This window comes from Vicia villosa, linkage group LG5 (genome assembly GCF_029867415.1).
Source record: "Vicia villosa cultivar HV-30 ecotype Madison, WI linkage group LG5, Vvil1.0, whole genome shotgun sequence".
Classification (NCBI taxonomy): domain Eukaryota; kingdom Viridiplantae; phylum Streptophyta; class Magnoliopsida; order Fabales; family Fabaceae; genus Vicia; species Vicia villosa.
The window spans coordinates 134,759,533-134,779,945 of NC_081184.1; the positions used below are offsets into that span (position 1 = coordinate 134,759,533).

The window sequence follows — 20,413 nt, forward strand, 5'->3', positions numbered from 1 at the left end:
TTTTATTTGATTTTTTATTTTGAAGCATACAATATTTCTAAGGCTTTGACTTCTTTTCATTTAGGAAGCATCACTTTGAAAAAGTACAAAGCATTTTGAAAGCTAACAACATTTTTATTTATTTATAGCATAACCTCAATGTTAAATTTAACCAAGTCGCTATGACCTCAATCTTCCTGTCTGAACAGCGTGCGTCTCATGTTGCTGACTTACAACAGGATTCAACAAAACAATCGCAGGACTTGGATCCAGAAATTGTATATTGTCGTAAGTTCCATCATACAAAATGAATTATATCTTATTATCGTAAAATTTTCAAAATATGGTTTCCTTAACTTTGTGAAATATTCTAGGTTGGACTTTGTGAAATTGTTTTTTGAACTTCATGTTTATGTTCTCCATTTTTACTAAATGCAACATAGCATGTGTCCATACATGACCAACTCAACCCAACCAACGATTTCTGCCAAATAAAATTGGAGTCCCTCGACAAGCTTGACCAATAATACTCCTTCTACGAGGGATGCTAACACAATCATGCTTGAAGAGATGACTAGAACTGATTTTTTAACTCCAAAACAATTTGTCACCAAAGTCAAGCACATGTTAATTGTAAGACTCTAAAAATACATTAGCAGTAATTAGAATTTAGGAATATTAAATAATATTATGTTATTTTCTTTTACCGGTTTTCTATTTAATTGTCGATTTTGACCAATTTTGTTGAAATTGTGTTACGTCTGAACCAGACTTTTAGAATTGGCACAATGATTATATTAACTTTAAATGTTTCTATTGTGTTGAAAGTTCAAAAATAAGTTTATTTTCATTCTTAAGAAAACGAGTAAAATTTACTCATAGTTTAAATTTCCATTAACTCTAATTGTCATCAAAATTCAAGTAGGAGTTTTACATATCGCGTAGAATGAGAATTAGTCTTAATATATTTTCCTATACTAAGGAACAAAAAGTTTATTCTGAATAAAAAATTATTTAGAAATTATATATATTTTTTAATTAAAAGGTTTAGGTATAAATTTTTCTGTTGTGTTGCATGAGAGAGAGAGGGGGGGGGGGGGTTAGGGAGTAACCTTATCAGCAACATTATTCTATCCAAAGGCTCATGATCAATGTTATGGCTTATAAATCTATGGCATGAGATAAACCGCATTTCACACAACACACATATTTTCTCTCTCGGCAGAACAACAACTTATCACTCTTTCACATTCTCTCTTCCCCTTTACGCCATTTAATCACTGTGAAAGCTCACAAACTAAACTTGGTATGATTTCTTTTCTTCCCATTTAGTGAAAATCCCTTCTTCTATAATAATATGAGTTCTACTGTTTATCAATTTTTGTTAAACAAACCTTAATCTTTTGTTTACCTCATTTTAGAACCTACTCTAAAGCTTGGTTAATTTTGTTACAAATATTATCCAAAGATTTTGATGTTACTCTCAGACAAACCTTTCTTTTCTAAAATAGTTACTGCGTTAATATTCCAAAAAAAAATGTCAAAAATACTTAAGGATTATGGTTTCTAAAATGTTTTTATTTGTTTGGTCCAAATTAGCTAACCCTTACATTGATTAGAAATCATTAGTAGGTTATTATTGCAAAAGAACAATAAAAGGGTGTATACTTTTCAAGTGTTGGTTGTTTGACTTAAATGCATTAATTCTATAGAAATTCAAAAGCAATATAAACTCTTTTATTATATTTTTGGAGAGCTATTTATTTCAATTTGTGACAAGACATTTTAGGATATGGGAAAAATGTTGTATTTCAAAATTATGTCTCGAAGATGTTGTCTGCTTTAAACTTCGACATGACTTCTGGTGCAAAATGTTTTGGCATCTACTTTATTAGCTACTTTTGTCGAAGGTGAAGCTATATTTTTTGTTATTCCTTCCAAAATTTAGTGGCCTAATTTTCTCCAAATCTTTGGAAGCCTCCTTATCGAAGACTACACTGTAGCGCGGGCACAATATTACTTCAAAATCTTTCAACTTGAACTACTTATACTTGCTTTGTGTAGTTGAGCGGATTGACTTTAACCACTTATATGTTTTTGTTATCCATGATGTCGACCATCATTATGTCAATAGTTTTGACATATAGAGCCTCATCAACCTTAGAGTCTGGTCTGCCTTCTTCCTGAGGCTTTTGCTTATTAATGAATTTCGGCGTTCCTTCCTTAATTGCATTTTGGACCAGCTCCATGAAATGAACACATTGTGAGGTTTTATGCCCTAGGAAATTATGAAATTTGTAAAAACCTTTTTTCTTCCTTTGCTCTAAAAGAGGTGTCTCCAGTCACTTTGGGACTATAATCTGGCCATAGACAACCACTAAGTCAAAGATTTCATCACATTTGTTCACATCAAATGTGTATGTCTTTGTAACATATTTCTTATTTTTTCTAGGCTCGACGAGATTCTTCCCATTCAAAGGTTTTAACAACTTACAGACATAGGGCGACCCTGGCTTTAACTCTTCTAGATTAACCCCACTTTCTTCGATGCAATCAACATCATATATTTGGCCAATTTTGTCAATTTGGATGTATGATACTTTTTTCTTTTTATGGTATTATTTGACCTTGCCTTTTCAAAGCCTTCAACTTATAGAACTTTGTCGGCTAGTTGGGCAATATCTCTTAAATATTGGGTGTCTAATTTCTTCCTAATACAGTAGTCTAGACCCCTTGCGGCCAATTTAACTAATTCATGTTCATGCACCGGAACGAAGCAACTTGCCTTCAATATTCTGAACCTATTGAGGTAATTGTCTATGGATTCGATCACCTCTTGCCTCACACTAGCTAATTCTTTGAGGCTAATCTCTGACCAACCATGTAAAATTGCTCATGGAATACTAATCTGTTGTCGCACACGGATTCTTATATGAGTTAACCAATCAAAATCAATTTAATGGGTTTTGGTTTCAGGATCGATTTATAGAATAGAAAAAATAAGCGATTAAAATAAGTGATTATAAAAACAAGTCAATTTACTATTTTCGGTTTCCTACTAATCATTGGTTTTTACCTTACCAATTCCCTAAGCGGCTTCGATCTCTATCCGATTTCTATACCAATTGACAAGCGCAAAAAGATATCAAACAAATTAAATTCTTATATTTCGAATTAAGCAAACAGATTAATACAATGGTGAATTAAGAAAACACAACATACAACGCGATTTAACGACTAAGCGATGTAAATAGCGATTAAAGATTAGGAATGCAATCATACGAAATTAATCAAGACATTCCATGAAATAACAGATTAAGCAAATGCAATTTCATAAAATAGAATTGAAAGAAAAACAAAATTAAATTAATAAATTGAAAAACTCAAAGTGTCGGAACGCGATTACAGTAGATCGGCTCTGGATGATTAGCTCTTCATTCAAGTGTACAAGCAAAAGTATTTTTATCGTGAATAGTGAATATAACGTACAATGAACAGTAACACGGCTACTAGGTAAAAGTGAAACAATGAATTCGAATCATAACCCAACTGGGTCAAAAAACATAGAAAATCCGGCCCAAAATCGACTTGAAACTAAATATTTCTAAAGTCAGAAACTTCAACGAATTTATAGGAATTATGCACTCTGAATCAGCCTTTGACTCTAACATGAAAGTTGTATCTCTTTCTCTCAGCTTTCCGACGAATATTAGAATGCGTCGATCTGATTCCCATAGTTCGAGTTATAGATTTTTTTATTGAAAGCTGCAAATGCTGAAAATAAAATACGAAAAATAAAATAAAGGAAAAAATAAACTAAAATATGAAAACACAATAAAAGTTAAAAATAATCGAAACAAATTATGGAAATGCCTAAGTACAAACAGAGAAGATTATGCATCAAAATGCACTAATCAAATTCCCCTACACTTGAACTTTTGCACTCCGAGCAAACTAAAATCAAGACTCAAGAAAAACAACAACAGTCATATACTTATTCTAAGCTACAAATTATTCGGTTAAGATAGCATCTATAGGTAATAATCTTGCACACTAAGGATATTGTAAGAACTCTAATATGCAATTATGCAGTCATAAGCCCCCTTCCTATACAAATCAATCTGAATCATGTTATTATGCACAAGCCTAACTTACTCATTCTCCTTTTTATTCTCTTTCATTCTAGCGCAGTCACATTAAGCCCTTTATCTATTCATGATAAGTGCCAAAATGTACTTATTTTGTGTATGTAAATAGTGGCACTTATCGATACTTTTGTTAATACCGTTTGAATAATTCCCCTTTTTGTGTATAAATACGTATACTTTGTGAATAGTTGTATTTTCATATACTTTTATACTATTTGATAGTTTTTCCTTTGTTTTTATAGGTATTCATGCATATTGGAGCCTTGAGGAATAAAGTGTCAAAGGCACGGCTTCGATTTCGCAGTTTTGGTGCAAGCCCGCTTAGCCACCGTCAAGGGGACTTCCATAGGCTCAAAATAAGGATGACCAAAATCATCATTTTGGTTTCCATTAATTCATTATTGTATAGAGCATTGAATAATATTTCCAACGCTTCGAACCGGGCGCAATTCGGAGTTACGGTTCTCGAGTTATGGCGAAAACCAAATCTGATTTTTAGTCCGCTAAGCGGACTCTGTGCCGCTAAGCGAGCTGACGAATTTTCAGACTTGTTAAAAAGGGGAAAATCACATTTTTAGGTTATGGTTTTGGGGTATTTGTTCCCAACTCCATCAACCTTCATTTTTTGGATAGATTAGCTTAGTAAACAACTTCGGAGGTTGCATTTGGATGATTGAGGCTGGATTGAGCGTCGAACGGAGCTGACAAACTGGGAGATTTTCGGTTCATTTCTCTTCTTCTTTGTGTATTTCTCTTTGTTTGGGTTTTGTATATGATTTTACTTTGAACTCATGTATATTTGTTGATCATGGCGTTATATAAAACTTGCTTTACAAATCTATGTTGATTGTTGTCTTAGATTTTTGCTATGTGCTCGGGATTTGGGTTGCTTTAGAGATAAACTTCTTGAATCCTTATCTAGGATGATTATCTGTTAGTTTCTGAACTCTAGAGATAGATTTAGAGCTAACAATCACTGTGAGTATCCGTTCTTAATGCTTTCGTGTTTGAGTGGCGCGCGAGAGATCGCCGACGCGAGAATACAGATGTTCTCGCGACTTTGCGTTAAAGATAACCTTGGTTGTGAGATGATCTTGTTTGTGCTCCAAAGATTGACACTTATATGAGAGATACGTGATAACATAGAGGAGTATCGTAGGTTGAGTATAACTGGTCGACAAGTTTAAGTTTGTAAGAAGTAGATCATATGCAAAGCTTGATAAGTCTTATCTTTTCGAAGAATGAATTTTTTTTCTGTTCATATATTTTACTTTTGCGTTCTTATACTTTTGTCATTCAAACCCGAGTTCAAAACCATTGAAACCGTAGAAACTGTTGAATGGCATTCTCACCATCTTTGTGGACACGATAATTCCCGAATCAATATTTCCATACTCTTAGGTGGTCAATACTGTTAGGTGGTTTGCACCCATGGGTGGGTCAATACTGTTAGGTGGTTTGCACCCATGTGTGTTGTGCGCCTTGCTGCTGATGGCCAAAGATTGCTCCTTTGTTTGCTTGTTGCTTGCGAGTGTAAACCCTGTGATGGGTCGCTTACGCTTATCAACCAAGCTAGGGCAGGCCATGTTGTTGATGTGTTGCTAATATGTCAACATATTGTGGCTATTGGACGAACGAGCATAGAGAGAGGAGAGTTTCAGGAAGGCACTCTTGGGAGGGCCATTAAAGAGGCCATGACAGTAGATGCACAATATATATTGCAGTACAGGAGCACAGGAAGTCTTGAAAGATGGAATATACCTAACAATTAACTTTTTATTTATATTTTGGTGTGTATTGGAGCATCCGAAAATTAATTTCTGCAGTATTCCAAAATTATTTTCGAGTTTTTTAAGGGTGATTCTTAACCACTAAGGATCAATCTAAACTATGGTGGGACATTCTTTTGTTTTCCACTTTAAATGCCAAATTCTTTATGAAATCCTTAAATAATGCAGAAGTTATTACTCTCAAACATTTTGAGTAGTATATTCAAACATGAGTATCACTTTACAATCAATCATGTAATATATGGTAGTGGTTACATCACATTATCTTCGATTTCGTCGACATTTTTGTCTCTATCCTCCCACTCCTCATATGTAATCAAACAGTCAAAGACGGCCATATATTTCCACACTAGTGCTTAGGAAAGTCAAGAAATATCGACGGCCATCGTGCGCTATAATATTATAAATCTTAGTATAAAAAATAAACACATAAATAGAAATTAACCATTAATATTAAAAATTTGTACTCACACAAGATAATATTTCAACTCAAATCCGACACGAATCCGAAACATAATCAAAGGTTGAATTATCACCTTACATAAACTCTGTCACCGATCTCATCGTTTTTCAGAAAGTTGACAGAACAACAACAATAATAATGGAGATCAAACCTGGGTTGTCTGCACTTGTCACTGGCGGTGCCTCTGGGATCGGTAATTAACATCAATCATATCCTATATTTCATTTTTCAATTTTTTTTTATTGTTGAATAATTTGATGCTTTTGTTTTAATCACATGATGTTATTAATTCTATGGTTACGTACAATTTAAACAATCTTTGAAATTTTGTAATAATTTCTGTCTAATTATATGCTTCATACAGTTTAGTTTATATATTAGTGTTAGTTATGTTATTGATGTGTGTGATTTGATTTTCTGTTTTTGGTTTTTTGTATTGTACAGGTAAAGGTCTTGTTCTAGCTCTTGCAGAGAAGGGTGTATTTATCACAATTGTTGATTTCTCTGAAGAAAGAGGAAGACAACTCGCAACTGTTGTTGAGAAGATTATTTCCAAGTTTCATCCTAAGTTACAATATCCACCTGTTATTTTTGTGAAATGCGACGTGACCAACTCGAGTAAGTGATTTATTGTGAATATAGTCGCGAACAATTGTTAATTTGTTATACTGATGTATTAACCAAGAGAGCTATTATCAGGTGATCTGGCTGCTGCATTTAAGAAACACATATCGACATATGGAGGACTTGATATTTGTATTGTCAGTGCGGGGATTGAAAACCCTGTACCGTTTGATAAGGATGAAACGGATGGGACTCGTACGTGGAGACGTACTCTTAATGTGAATTTTATGGCTGTTTTTGACACCACCCGCCTTGCGGTAAGCTTGAAACATGTCCTGGTTTTGGTTTTTCATGTCTTCTAAGTAAATATTTTATTTGATGCTACCTGAAAAAGTTGGTTCATATTTCTTAATGGGGAAAATGTCCTGGTTTTCTTAAGTAAATCTTTTAGCCATTGATTGTGTTCATTTAAACAGATTAAAAGCATGGAAGCTTTGAAAAGGCCTGGCGCGATCATCAATTTGGGTTCTGCTTCTGGTCTTTATCCAATGTATCTTGACCCTATCTATAGTGGCTCTAAAGGTTTGTCATTTAACAATGAATTATGCATCTCCACAAAGCTTATACTAACTTACTATTGCTTCTTAGTATTGTGTCATTTTTTGTTTTCCCAAAAACTAACTTCCTTAACTGTTTCTTCACTTAGGTGGCGTTGTTATGTTTACTAGAGCACTTCGTTTATACAAACGTCAAGGAATCCGAGTCAATGTGCTTTGCCCTGAGGTTAGAGTTGTTTTTTAACATCAAAGAATGGATATAGCACTTAAGTCGTAAAGACTTGCACATAACTTGGGCATGACATTCTTTAAGGAGAACCAAATTCATTATTATTTAAGACAACATGGATTGGTTTTAAATGTGTTTCTATTTTGAAAATAAATTCTATGCTACATTACAATTTACTATAATTCCCCAAATATTAATGTTTAGTGCAGTTTGTTGAAACTGAGATGGGCTTAAAGGTGGATCCCAAGTTCCTTAATATGATGGGGGGCTTTATACCTATGGAAACGGTGGTGAAAGGTAAGTCTGCATAACTTTTTGTTATTTGGTGTGCCTTGGCAAAAAGAGCGCGAGTGTTTGTACTTTCTAAACTCTTAAATAAATCCCTGTGTTAATAATTTAGTGATTGGTCTATACTTCTTATCATGTATACATAAATTTTAATGTGACAATATTTTAACCTCTCAAGGTGCTTTTGAGCTCATCACGGATGAGAGTAAAGCCGGCGATTGCCTATGGATTACTAATCGTCGAGGTTTTGAGTATTGGCCAACCCCATCAGAAGAAGCAAAGTACACGATACGTTCTACACGTCTCAGGAGAAGAACTGAATATAAAGCTCCACCGATTAAACTGCCCGAGAGTTTTGAGAAAATGTGTGTATTTCAACTCTAATTATCTTGTTATGACACACATATACATGTATGCCTCTAGAAGGTGTTTATTTTCTTTTTCCATACTGTTAGAAAAGGTGCAATTACATATTCAAATTGACTGTGTGTTCTCATGGTTTTGTTCATTTAAAGATGAGTTATTTAATGGTTTTATATTGCTGCTTACTGTTTGCAGAGTTGTTCATACCTTGACTCACAATTTTCGGAATGCTACCGGCTTAGTGAGAGCTCCACTGAGATTACCTATCAAATCAAACAGTGTTCTTGTGAAGATTATTTATGCTGGTGTAAATGCTAGTGATGTAAGTTTTTACATATTTCTAGAGGGGATTTGTGTGTGAATTTATTTTCTAGCTAGAATTCTGACAAGAATTTGTATTGACAGGTAAACTTTAGCTCAGGCCGCTACTTTGGTGGCAATAACAATGATACTGCAGCCCGTCTCCCATTCGATGCAGGATTTGAGGTATGATGTATCCCCAAACATAGATTTCTTTTATGAAGCTGATCACTTGAGCATGCCTATACTCATATGTGTGCTGAATTTCATTTATATTTTAGGCTGTTGGAATAATTGCAGCAGTTGGGGACTCTGTCACTGACTTGAAAGTTGGCACGCCGTGTGCATTCATGACTTTTGGAGGTTATGCTGAATTCACAGAGGTGAGCAGTGTGTATCATATTGTTGTTGTTCTTCCTTCCTACTGTGACATAATCAGCGGTATTTCCAACTACCTCGTTTTATAAAACTAAAGATGTTTGACTATTAAGTTGACGTGATGATAACACTATTGCGATGCATATTATGATGTTAGTTATTGATGATGTTGTGTTTTTACTTGGGTTAGATTCCTTCCAAATACGCTCTTCCAGTACCTAGACCAGATCCAGAAGGTGTTGCCATGCTTACATCAGGATTAACAGCTTCAATTGCTCTAGATAAGGTTGGTTAATGTACGCTTGTGTCCTTGTTTCAGATGTATCCTGATTTTCTATAATTTGAAACTCTAGTCATTTCTTGTATCGGCGAAATTCAAACTTTTTCATGATTTACTACCATCCGTGAAGCTTATTTTAATGTTGGTTAATCCTCTACCTGATTGGTCTGTCCTGATAAGAGCTTTTGTTATTTCAAAGGCAGGGCAAATGGAATCTGGAAAAACAGTCCTTGTTACTGCTGCAGCAGGAGGAACTGGTCAATTTGCCGTTCAGGTGCCTTCAACAATCTAACTACACCTTTTACAAAACATATGCATAGTGTATGTGTTACTAGGAATTGTTTGTTTGAACGAATTGGAAGCTTCTTGATAGTTTGTACTTGTAGGAAAAGCCTGGGCACAGGCAAACTAAACACCATGATTTATACAAAATTATGTTCTTATTTTGTGTGAATGCATTAGTTATTGATACTATTTTTATTCTCGTCTTACCAAGCGATATTTGTTAAGATTATAAAAAGAACTCTTACATAGTTACATAGTATGTAGTATGAAATAAAAAAGCCAAAAAAGTAGTCAAGATAGACTACAACCAGTTGACGATTTCTCAGGTGGAACGTAGTAGTTAGGCATTACTATGTAGTATAATCAAATGAAGAAGAAATTTTATAAAAAAAAACTGAGTTTGCTCAAATCTATTAGTGTAGGTAACTATGTGTTTCCATCCAATGTTCTGTTTCCTGTCTTAGTAATCTGGGTTATTTATGCAGCTTGCAAAATTAGCAGGTAATACTGTGGTTGCCACTTGTGGAGGTGGGGCAAAGGCCAAGCTTCTGAAAGAGTTGGGAGTCGACAGAGTCATAGACTATAATAGCGAAGATATAAAAACGGTATAGTTTTAATCCTTTGATTTATTTGGGGTTCTGCTAATAGTAACATCTCTGTCGAGCAAGCTGCACTCCAGAATTTCTCTATAGTCTATTTGTTACGCCCTCAGACAAAAGCTTAAAACTAAATGGACATAGCCTAGCCTGTATTAACTGCCTCCTATCAACATGTTAAGTTTGCGACATATTTATACAGGTTCTAAGGAAAGAGTTTCCGAAAGGTATTGACATCATCTACGAGTCTGTTGGTGGCGACATGCTAAAATTGTGCTTGGATGCTTTGGCAGTCCATGGACGACTCATTGTCATTGGCATGATTTCTCAGGTTCTTACTCATTTTATTTTTCTTCTCGTGTAACAATTGTATACACATCAGCACTTGAGAAAATTTTCACCACAACTATAAAATACTGCCAAGTACAAGCTACCTTTTCTTGACAAAGTAGCATGATTCATTTATCCTCATTTAAGTATAATGGAAAATGAATTTTGAACTACTATGTTGTTGTCGTTAATATCAGTATCAAGGAGAAAAAGGCTGGACACCGTCAAAATATCCTGGACTATGTGAGAAGCTCTTGTCGAAGAGTCAAGCCGTGGTATGTAAAATTATGATGAAGTTATGCAGTTGTAGGAAGCTTCTAATTTTATTTATTTATTTATTTATTATTCTTGCTTATTTCATTCTGTCACTTATTCTTGCTTTTCCTATGATCTGACCAATTTTTCAGGCTGGTTTTTTCCTGGTGCAATACAGTCACATGTATCAAGAACATCTTGATAAACTATATGACCTTTACTCTAAGGCAAAACTAAAGGTAATTCATACGCATTTTATACCTGTGGATCAATAGTTTTTAAATGTATATAGGTCTTGTATTTGCTACTTGTGCTTCTAAGTTTTGATGTTTGTGTTTCCTTGTTTTTTCTCTCGTTTGTTCACTCAGGTTGCGGTGGATCCAAAGAAATTTATAGGCCTGAATTCGGTTGCAGATGCTGTTGAGTATCTCCATTCAGGAAAAAGCGTTGGAAAGGTAGTTTTCTTTCATAAGAAAAACTGTTGAGTGCTAATTTGATTTTCTAACTGATGTGTAACAATCTAATTACATCATTTCTCTAGGTTGTTGTAAGCGTGGATCCAACCTTCGTCAATCAAGTAGCCAAATTATGAGTCAAGACATGCCAAATACCGAAAGAAGACACGTTTTGAGCTCATAGTCTGAAGATTGTTCTCGAATAATATCAGCGCTGAAATATTCTCAATGATTTTTCATTTTTGGATTACATGAAAGAATAATGCCTTGTTCTAAAATGTTAAGGAAATAAATTGCAAGTCCTTTCAATAGTAAAACTCTTTGCTTTTATGGAAACTTGTCAGTTCTTCTATTTGCTTTGTTCAAAAATTGAAAGAGGATCTTCAAATGATTATGTGCTAATTTGTTTCCAATGTTGAAAGGATTTGGTGAGTAGTAATTCATATTTTGGAAAAAAAAAAAGAAGAGGAGATATTTCGACGATTAATTTAAAAGATCAAGAGACTATAGTTCAATAAATTTATAACTTTGTGAAGTTTTATAAAGTGAGCATTTGTTTTGAATGAGGTCTATCCTAAAATATATTGCATCTAACCTGAATATACATGAATGGTTGATGAATCTAATTAACCACATCTTCATTGAGAATTTTAAAATATTTAGTATACTAGCGTTCTCTCAGTTGGATTTCAATCGAAAAGCGATCACCACACATGCTTTTTCATTGTTCTTGAGCGTGTTTCCATCATTGATTCACCATTTCACTGATGTTTCAAATGTGAGTATGAAATCTGATAACAAAATAGACGTTGAATTGAACAACATATAAATTAAAAGATTCGTATAATCTATCAAATATTTTGAAGTTTTGAGTACACATGTGGTGTTTAACCTACTTGTATGGTTGCTCAAGATCCAATATAATGTTCGTTCGAGCTTCTCTCATGAACCAACAACAGTCTATGGAACCCTACCAGAATTGAGCTTCTTACATGTTGTCAAAATTAAAGTACTATTCTGATTCACTATCCCTTATTACTAAAATGCTGTATATGAGAACTTCATTAGTGGAGGAATCCAATGATGTGGTACAATGCAATATTATCACTGCGAAGGACATGAAAATTCAAATAAAATCTTATAAAAGTGACATGAAAATTTATATGATCGAAATAGTAAAATATTTTGAAATTTACCAGACTCCAATTTTGAAGCTCCTATGAAGCTTAAATGAGTGGACTAATGTTTTTATTAATCAATAAATAAGATATTTGAGTAAAACTAAACAATCAAATATCAGCCATCACAAGCCCTTATAGCTCAGTGGTAGAGCGCCAGTCTTGTAAACTGGAGGTCCGCAGTTCGATCCTGCGTGAGGGCAACTCTTCTTACTTTTTATGATTTAGTGGGATAATTTATACAGTTTAATATACATTTATGAACAACACACTTTATATTATTGTGTATATTTTTATAAATTTATATACTCATATGATTAATATATTATATAATAATTTTAATATTTTTTTTAGTATAAAATAAGCTCGTATGAGTATATAAATAATTTTCATTTAAATAAATTGAATTGAGGTACAAACCTCAAAGTATAATTGCCACCACACTAATTTTATTTCATTAAACTTTGTGAAGGTTTTATCTGCCCAAAACTTTTATTTTATAAAAAGTAAAATAACAAAAATCTTAGTAGTGAAATTTTAGTTTGTACTTAATTATTTCTCCTCATGCTTAATCTCTAATAAATTTAGTAAACAAAAGACAAGTTTTATTTTCAAAAAAATTCTAAGATAAATTGTGCAAAAATTATAAGTTTGAACACATTTGACATTGAAGTCGAAATGATAAAGAAATTATGAAAATAAATTTAACTCATAAATGAAATGCAAGTACATACATTTTCGATCACTCTTTGGTCTCTAACAATCGGATACCTTGTGTATGTATAATCTGTGTGAAATTGCGGACCCCTAACACTATAAACAAACATTACTTATATATTAGTCCTAATGTAACTGTTTATAGAAGACTTTGCCACATTCACAACGCCATGCAACCTTCGCCTCTGCAAGCTTTACACGTATTCTTGTATAACCGTCTGATCTTATCTGTTTAGCCTTGTTCAACTGCATTCAATTAGCAATGTTGTGCTGGAAACTCCAACTTTCACTAAGTCCAAAACTTATGTATCCTTGGTCTTTAAACTAATGATTATTTGACTAGGGTTAACATTACCCTTCGACGGGGCGAATCGCCAAATTCGTTAGATCTTATGGTCAAGACTGACCATTTTCGACCAAAGACAAATCATAAGTCAACAACTATTTTTAAGTTTTGTTCTTAATCTTCAGATCTAAAGCTTGTGTCGAAAATCTGAAGTACCAGTAAAAAGCTAAACTTTTCTATGACGTTTTTAGGGATCGGGCCTGACCAAGGGTCGGTTCCCCTTTCCTGCCTCTAAGTGAAAATTTAGTTCAAGGTCAATGTACTTGAGACTCCAATGCCTATATTATACTATAGATAATATTTTAAATGTGATTAAAATAAAAATCAAACACTTGCAATTTTAAGGATTAATTGATGGTGCATATCAATTAAATCTTAATATCAAAAGAGATTTAATATTCATAATGACTGTGTAAAACTTTTTTTTCATAAACATCCAATTCAATCAAATTACTGTGATATCACTTTTTAAGTTTAATTTCAAAAACATCCCCATAAATATCTTTTCCTTGATATGATTCATGCATACAATAATACCCCTCATAACCACAAGTGCATAGATATTAATCTCATATCTAAGTATTTACAGATAATCTTATATTATAGAACAGAGGAATGTTAAGAAAGGATGGAGTAAAACAGCCAAAGATTCTCCTTTTATACATAGTTAGACAGGCCTATTTTACGATTACTCAGCCTCAAACATGGCAATTTATTCCCTCAACTATATATATACAGAAATTTTCATGCTCTAACTAAGTACATCTTTTCCCATTTCAACCAATTATACAACCTATAGAGTGGTTGTTACCTTAGTCAAACATCACCCAGATTATTTCTAACAGTCTATTTCCTGAGTTACAACATTTATAACTTCTGATAACCAGTTTATTTCAACGGCAATCAAATGCAATATAACTCTAGCAATCTTTATCCATATCACCCTTTTGATAGTCGAATCACCACGGCCAGTTATAGCAGCTGTCCCATTGTTGCACCAAAATCTATCATATTCATATCCCCTCTATCTCAGACAATTAGCAATCCTTTAAACAAATTATCACCAAGTATCTTCTAGAGAATTCACCTTCATAACCTGGAGCGACCAACACGTTTGATGCCTCTGGAAGGTGAATTCCTAGTCACTGAAGCACGCGTCCTCCCATTTAGATTCCCGCAAAACATCACATCCCAACCTTCAACATTCTTAGGAACACAAACGTCGAAAAGAAATTGCCCAAGAACACTGTGAGCGCTGATGCTTGGGAAGCTGGGAACACAGACAGATTCTTCTTTCGGTTCCTCACGTGAAGTCCCAGATTCTCTGTCATTGTTGGTATGTTCTGCTGAACTAGGCAAAAAGAAGTGGTCACTTGGCCCCACTGCAACTCTTCTAAAGCTCTCATTTGAATTAATTGCAACTTTCTGGAGGTCACAGATTAACTCGGATATCTCGTCGTGCGTACCATCGATACCAATTCTTTCTCGTTCGAGTATCACTTTTCGTGAATACGTTGACACGGCCTTCTCCAATAAATGGCTCACAGCAGCTCTGTATTGGATTGGATGATGCTTGTAATGACCTGAATCAAATAATTATAACTATTATGACTAGTTTGTTAAACTCTTCAAGTTTGGGAGAACATAATTAACATGGATCTCAGACTAACCAACATGAGAGGAGTTTCTCAGATTTACAAGATTGACATCACCGTTGAGACAGCGTAGTCGTTGGGCAAAATCATAGATACTTTTATATCTCACAAGGTCATCATTCTCCGAACATATAATGAGAAAAGGAGCCCCTAAATTCTAAAGACAACAATGAAATTATATTCAATTTACGAAAAATAAAAACAAAATATGCTAAACATACGAGATGGTCATACATGGATATACTTATTACTTACAACAGAAGAATATAAAGCCTGCCAGTGTTCAGCTGATTGGGATTGAAATCGAGTCAAGTATAAAGCATCTAAACCAGATGCAACAGACTTTGCTGCCAAAGAAACAAGCTTTGATGGGCCGGGCACTTTTGCAATTGAAGGGTGTAGAGAAAAACGGAATCCAAAATCACTTGTAACATCTAGTGGCCCAGAATCATATATATGTCCAGAAATACAGTTCCTAAACAATTGACAGTCACGCTGGGAAATAACAGATCAATCAATAAATTTCACGATGTCCACAGGTAGAGAGCATCATTATCAATCAGAGAAGAAAGTTAGGTTTCAAAGAAGACATAATTCATAATTTTTTAAAAACTAAAAACAGAAAAGTGAATTACCAAATTGAGTGGAGCTGGACATCTTCCTTCGCTAAGCTGCATTTTTGTATGAAAAGCTATTAGAGTTAGCATTTCTCCTCTAAAAGGACATATATAACTTAATATAATATTCTTCATACCAAAGATAAAAATTGGATGCCTGAAATTACCTGAAATAATTTGTACATACAGGCTTTTGATCCGGCAGAAAAAGAAGCAAATACAACAGGACATGGCCTAGTCCTTAGCACCTGCATAACCCAAAGCAACTTTTTCACTTAAAACCTATGAATGAAACACAAATAAGAAATGGTACCCAAAGATTTAGGGTCACAGAATAAATGTCTAAATTGACATGTAAGAGTATTGATATAAAACTTAGCATGTTTTGCTATTTTTAAAACTAACCTCGATAAGTTCATCAAAAACATAAAATGCCAATGGCACGACGCTTTCCTTATTGAATCTGGATGTAAACAAAATTGTGATAAAAAAATCCATCAGTATTATATGCCCATCCAATAAGTCCAGGTGAGTATAAATTTAATAAAGCGTGACCGTGACTAGTAGGTATTTTGTTGGTTATGATCTGAGATGCCTAAGTTTTCGACCGAAACGGATTTCGGATAATACAACACCAACCCACATAGAGTGTACTTAATATATTGTTGCTGGACATTAGTACTATATGATGCTCAACTCTCTTTCTGTCATATTCATTTCCAATAAACTCGCTTTTGCTTGAAGTAAACTATACTAAGCTTTCACACATAGCACTTCAACCAGAAAAGAAAGCAACCCAACAAACGTAATAAGTTGAAAAATCTATATTCAGACTAGTCTCTTATATTTTCATATGCATCAAAATGAATCACAAACTTGCCTCAAGTTTTCCAGTCAAATCCGTGGCTGTCTTACAAGATTCAATGTTATATATTTGGAACGAATCAAATGCATAAAGAAACAATGTAAATCTCTCCAAAACACCCATATTCTTAATTCCAAAACTCAGTATAAACTACATATATACATTACTATACCACCCCAACCAATCTTTGAACTAACTTTCTTAATCTACTCTCGGCACATAGTCGCCTGTTCAACATGACAAAGCGGCTTTCTACCAACTATTTATCTATTAATCTATGTTAATCCAGCATTCAACCTGTACAAGAAAGCTCTAATTTTTACAAAACTCCATCCACAAGTAACACCAAACCCACCACTAATTTAGCAATTTGTTAATCTACAAATTCTATCCATGACAAATCAAGCAAGTTAACAAGTAACAAACCAGGGAATAAAGACTTACGCGGATAGATAATGAGCATAACACACAAGGGAACTCCAGCCCAAAGAGGAGTAAAGGTCAACGAATTCCCTTAAAAGGGTTTGTGGAACTGAAACCCAAGCGAAAATCACAACAATTCCTTTGAAATCAGCACCATGTTTTCTTCCCCAATATATATTACCACCTCTGATGGAACAACCACCACCTTCTCCTTCATCAGCTCCTTGCATAGCTGAGCTGTGAAAAAATTCACAAGTTTGCAAATTTTTTGATGGTGGATTACAATTCAACAGCAAGGGTTTGAAATTGGAAGTTGAAAATATTTTGATTAATTGGATTATTGTGAATGACAAAGAGAATAATAATAGTAATATAGGAATAGTAATAAGAATAAGAATGAATCAATGGTGGATGTAGATACTGGATATCGATATCCTAAAAGCTAATAGGGTAGTTAGAATTTAGGGTTCTTTGTAAAATCTGAAAATGACAAATATTTTTTTGGTTTTGGATTGATTTGAATTTCAAGGTGATGGAAGATTGAGGCTTCAGCAGCTTCATTATTGAAATGACCGACCCCACATATCAATCTCATGCAACCTTCTCTTTCCGCGTCAGCTTCTAACTTCTACTGTAATAGTACCAGTATATACTCCATCTCTCTCAATTTATAATCATTTTTTGAAATACATAATTATCTCTTAAATATAATAAACACTCTAAAATTGGTACGTCTTGGTTGGGAATTTTTGTTCGGTTGTGTCCGACTTGACGATATACACTATATTTTCTCTCTAGCTTATCAGTCACGTTGATTTCAATTGTAATTTGCTTGTTTTTGGGACGACCCTTTTTATTCCTTCGCATTTGGTCATTGTGCCAAACAATTTCCCCTTCATACACAGGCCAATAATCCGCTTTTGCTACCACTAAAAAGTTGTTGTTGTATTCACTGAGCAAAGTCTCGGCCTTTTTAGCGGGAGATAGAAGCGATAATGCATCTTGATGAGCATACGCACATGCCGCAATGACATGGGAGCATGTCATACGGAAGACTTGAAACTTTCCACAATGGCACCAACGAGATGACAATAGAACCATATACACTTGACAGCCCCTCATTGTGGTTAATCGTCTCTTTGACAATGAACTTATGGTTATGACTAGAGCTGTCAAAATGGGTCCGGCTCATCGGGCCGGCCCATAAGCCCAATAATTTAGCACGGGTCGGACCATAAAATATCTTTAAAAACACGACCTTATCTTTTTGGCCCATCCCATCAGACCTATGTTTTTCATGGGTCGGGCTTCGGGCCGGGCCAAACGGGCTTCGAGCCTGACCAAGCAGGCTTCGAGCTAACCCATTAAAAAAAGATTTTGGTAAATTTTGGGGAGTAAAGATTGAGATAAGATATGATTGCATAAGTGTGTTTTCAAGTGATAAAGAAAAATTAAAGAGGATGAAGATATATTTTCAAGATGATGTGATCAAGGAAATGGTTGTGAAATGAAGAGAAAATTTGATAAGTATTGGTGATAATATTAAGTTACTTTGTACTTTTACATGGATGTTTTTGTGGTATATATATATATATATATATATATGGATGTTGATTTGATGAATATTTTAAACTAGGGGTGTACATGGATTGGGTCAACCCACAAAATTCGATCAAACTCACCTTAAAAAATTCAAAAAAGTTAGTTGGGTCGGGTAATTGGGGGGATATGAGTTTCTAAACTAAAATACCCATTAAAAATTGGGTTTCTGGTAAAACTCAGCCTAAACCCAAAAGATCCATTGACCCACTAATCAAATATTTATTATTAGAATTTTATTAATTTTGATGAATATTAACTTAACTGTTGTAATTTTAGTCTCTTAACATTTACAATTTTAGTGAACACATTAACTAATTTTGAATGTTTCAATTTGTGGTTATTTTAATGCTAATACAATTTTATGTCTTGCAGCTTTAATTTGTTGCTGATATTTTATAATAATTTTTATTAGTTGATATTATCATTTATTATTGTATAATGCTAAAAGATAGTAAAAATAGATTATGTAACTTTTTTTTAAGATACAATTTTTTTTGTTTTATGAAAAAAATATGATGACTCATCATTTAGTCTTTTAATATTAATAAGAAAAAAAAATTTGGACAACCCACTATCCAACCCAACTCATTCCGAAAATTAGCGGGTTTGTCTAAAACGATCCATTGATGTAACACGTGGTTAATTTACGTCACCCAAACAGGAGTGTACAATATGGGTTAGGTATTGGGTTGGGCCAAACCCAATTCAAACTGACCCATGTACACCCCTATTAAACATCACTTAACTAAGTTTATGATGACTCTCTCTACTTTTATGTAGTTTTTATCCATTACATCCTTTTTTATAAAATTAAAACTATAATATTGAAATACGAGTCGGGTTGTCCCATCGAACTGTACGGGCCTTTAAAAAATGGGTCGGGCTCATTTTCTGTAGCACATTAAGTAGTTGGGTTGGGTCAGGCCAACCCATTTAAAGACATCGTTCATTGATTCAACAAGATTCGTGGTCATGTGGCCCCATCGTTTCGTTCCTTTATCAACTGAAAGATTATCAACCCACCTCCCTCCATTAGGATTTGACAACCTGATCTCGCTGCGATAGTGTTTGAGTGAAGGCGGAGTTAATGCATATCCAATGTTCACAAGAGTTTCCCGAAGAGCCCTGTCTCTTATCTCCCGCATGAAATTTTGTGTGATATGTCTAATGTAGTAGACATGAGTAGAAGGAGAGGTCGTGCCATCCATTAGCAAGATTGTTGTATGCACTCTCAATAGAAGCATATAGCGACATGTGTTAGGAGATTCTTGAGAAAGAAACTCCAACCTCCACCAGTATCTCCTTCCCATAGAGCGAACGCAGTTGAGAAAATGTTGTTGCTGCCATCTTGTGCCAGTGCCATCAATAGTGTACCTTTATATTTCTCGTACAACCACGTCCCGTCTATTTAAATAATAAGTTTGTAGCCCAACTTACACGCAACTATCCATTCGTTGTAACACACAACACACTCAATACACTTAACACACATCTGACTACCATATCCCACATAGACCACTAATTATATATATATTTTTTTTAAGTTTACAACACTTATAGTTAATTTAAAATGTGTATAGCTAATTTTAATTTTGATTATTCTTTTAAGTATAATTAATTATTCTTTTTAAAATTGATTTTATTTCAAATTAAAATTTATAATATTTTAGTTTAACGTAATTTTTATATTGAAATGAAATATAGTGTTCAACTCATTTTTGTAAGATTTATATTATTTTACTTTCAAATC

At 34.0% G+C, this 20,413-nt stretch overlaps 2 protein-coding genes and 1 non-coding gene across 3 annotated transcripts; 2 read left to right on the forward strand and 1 right to left on the reverse strand.

Annotated features, from left to right (window-relative positions):
* The first annotated feature begins 6,352 nt into the window (after positions 1-6,352).
* Positions 6,353-11,596, forward strand: LOC131602601 (uncharacterized). The gene is made up of 18 exons (XM_058874756.1): positions 6,353-6,573; positions 6,825-6,998; positions 7,080-7,261; positions 7,421-7,526; positions 7,651-7,727; positions 7,940-8,027; positions 8,197-8,383; positions 8,577-8,703; positions 8,787-8,867; positions 8,963-9,064; positions 9,250-9,345; positions 9,539-9,613; positions 10,110-10,229; positions 10,423-10,551; positions 10,748-10,825; positions 10,958-11,044; positions 11,174-11,260; positions 11,347-11,596. The coding sequence occupies exons 1-18, from the start codon at positions 6,519-6,521 to the stop codon at positions 11,395-11,397; spliced, it is 1,902 nt and encodes a 633-aa protein (XP_058730739.1). The 5' UTR covers positions 6,353-6,518; the 3' UTR covers positions 11,398-11,596.
* A 973-nt stretch (positions 11,597-12,569) lies between these two features.
* Positions 12,570-12,641, forward strand: TRNAT-UGU (transfer RNA threonine (anticodon UGU)). Its single transcript has one exon. It is a non-coding gene; the product is annotated as a tRNA-Thr (tRNA).
* A 1,491-nt stretch (positions 12,642-14,132) lies between these two features.
* Positions 14,133-17,670, reverse strand: LOC131602603 (uncharacterized). The gene is made up of 7 exons (XM_058874757.1): positions 17,083-17,670; positions 16,179-16,236; positions 15,941-16,021; positions 15,792-15,827; positions 15,412-15,651; positions 15,172-15,313; positions 14,133-15,084 (listed from the first exon to the last, which is right to left on the reverse strand). Exons 1-7 carry the CDS (start codon positions 17,289-17,291, stop codon positions 14,591-14,593), a joined length of 1,260 nt encoding a protein of 419 aa, XP_058730740.1. The 5' UTR covers positions 17,292-17,670; the 3' UTR covers positions 14,133-14,590.
* Positions 17,671-20,413: the final 2,743 nt, after the last annotated feature.

Coding starts and splice junctions, on each gene's coding strand:
- LOC131602601 (XM_058874756.1), top strand. CDS start 6,519: ATGGAGATCAAACCTGGGTTGTCTGCACTTGTCACTGGCGGTGCCTCT. Junction 8,384..8,576: donor CCCGAGAGTTTTGAGAAAAT/GTGTGTATTTCA, acceptor TACTGTTTGCAG/AGTTGTTCATACCTTGACTC. Junction 9,346..9,538: donor CTTCAATTGCTCTAGATAAG/GTTGGTTAATGT, acceptor GTTATTTCAAAG/GCAGGGCAAATGGAATCTGG.
- LOC131602603 (XM_058874757.1), bottom strand. CDS start 17,291: ATGCAAGGAGCTGATGAAGGAGAAGGTGGTGGTTGTTCCATCAGAGGT. Junction 15,828..15,940: donor GTATGTACAAATTATTTCAG/GTAATTTCAGGC, acceptor ACAAAAATGCAG/CTTAGCGAAGGAAGATGTCC. Junction 15,085..15,171: donor GAGAAACTCCTCTCATGTTG/GTTAGTCTGAGA, acceptor TATTTGATTCAG/GTCATTACAAGCATCATCCA.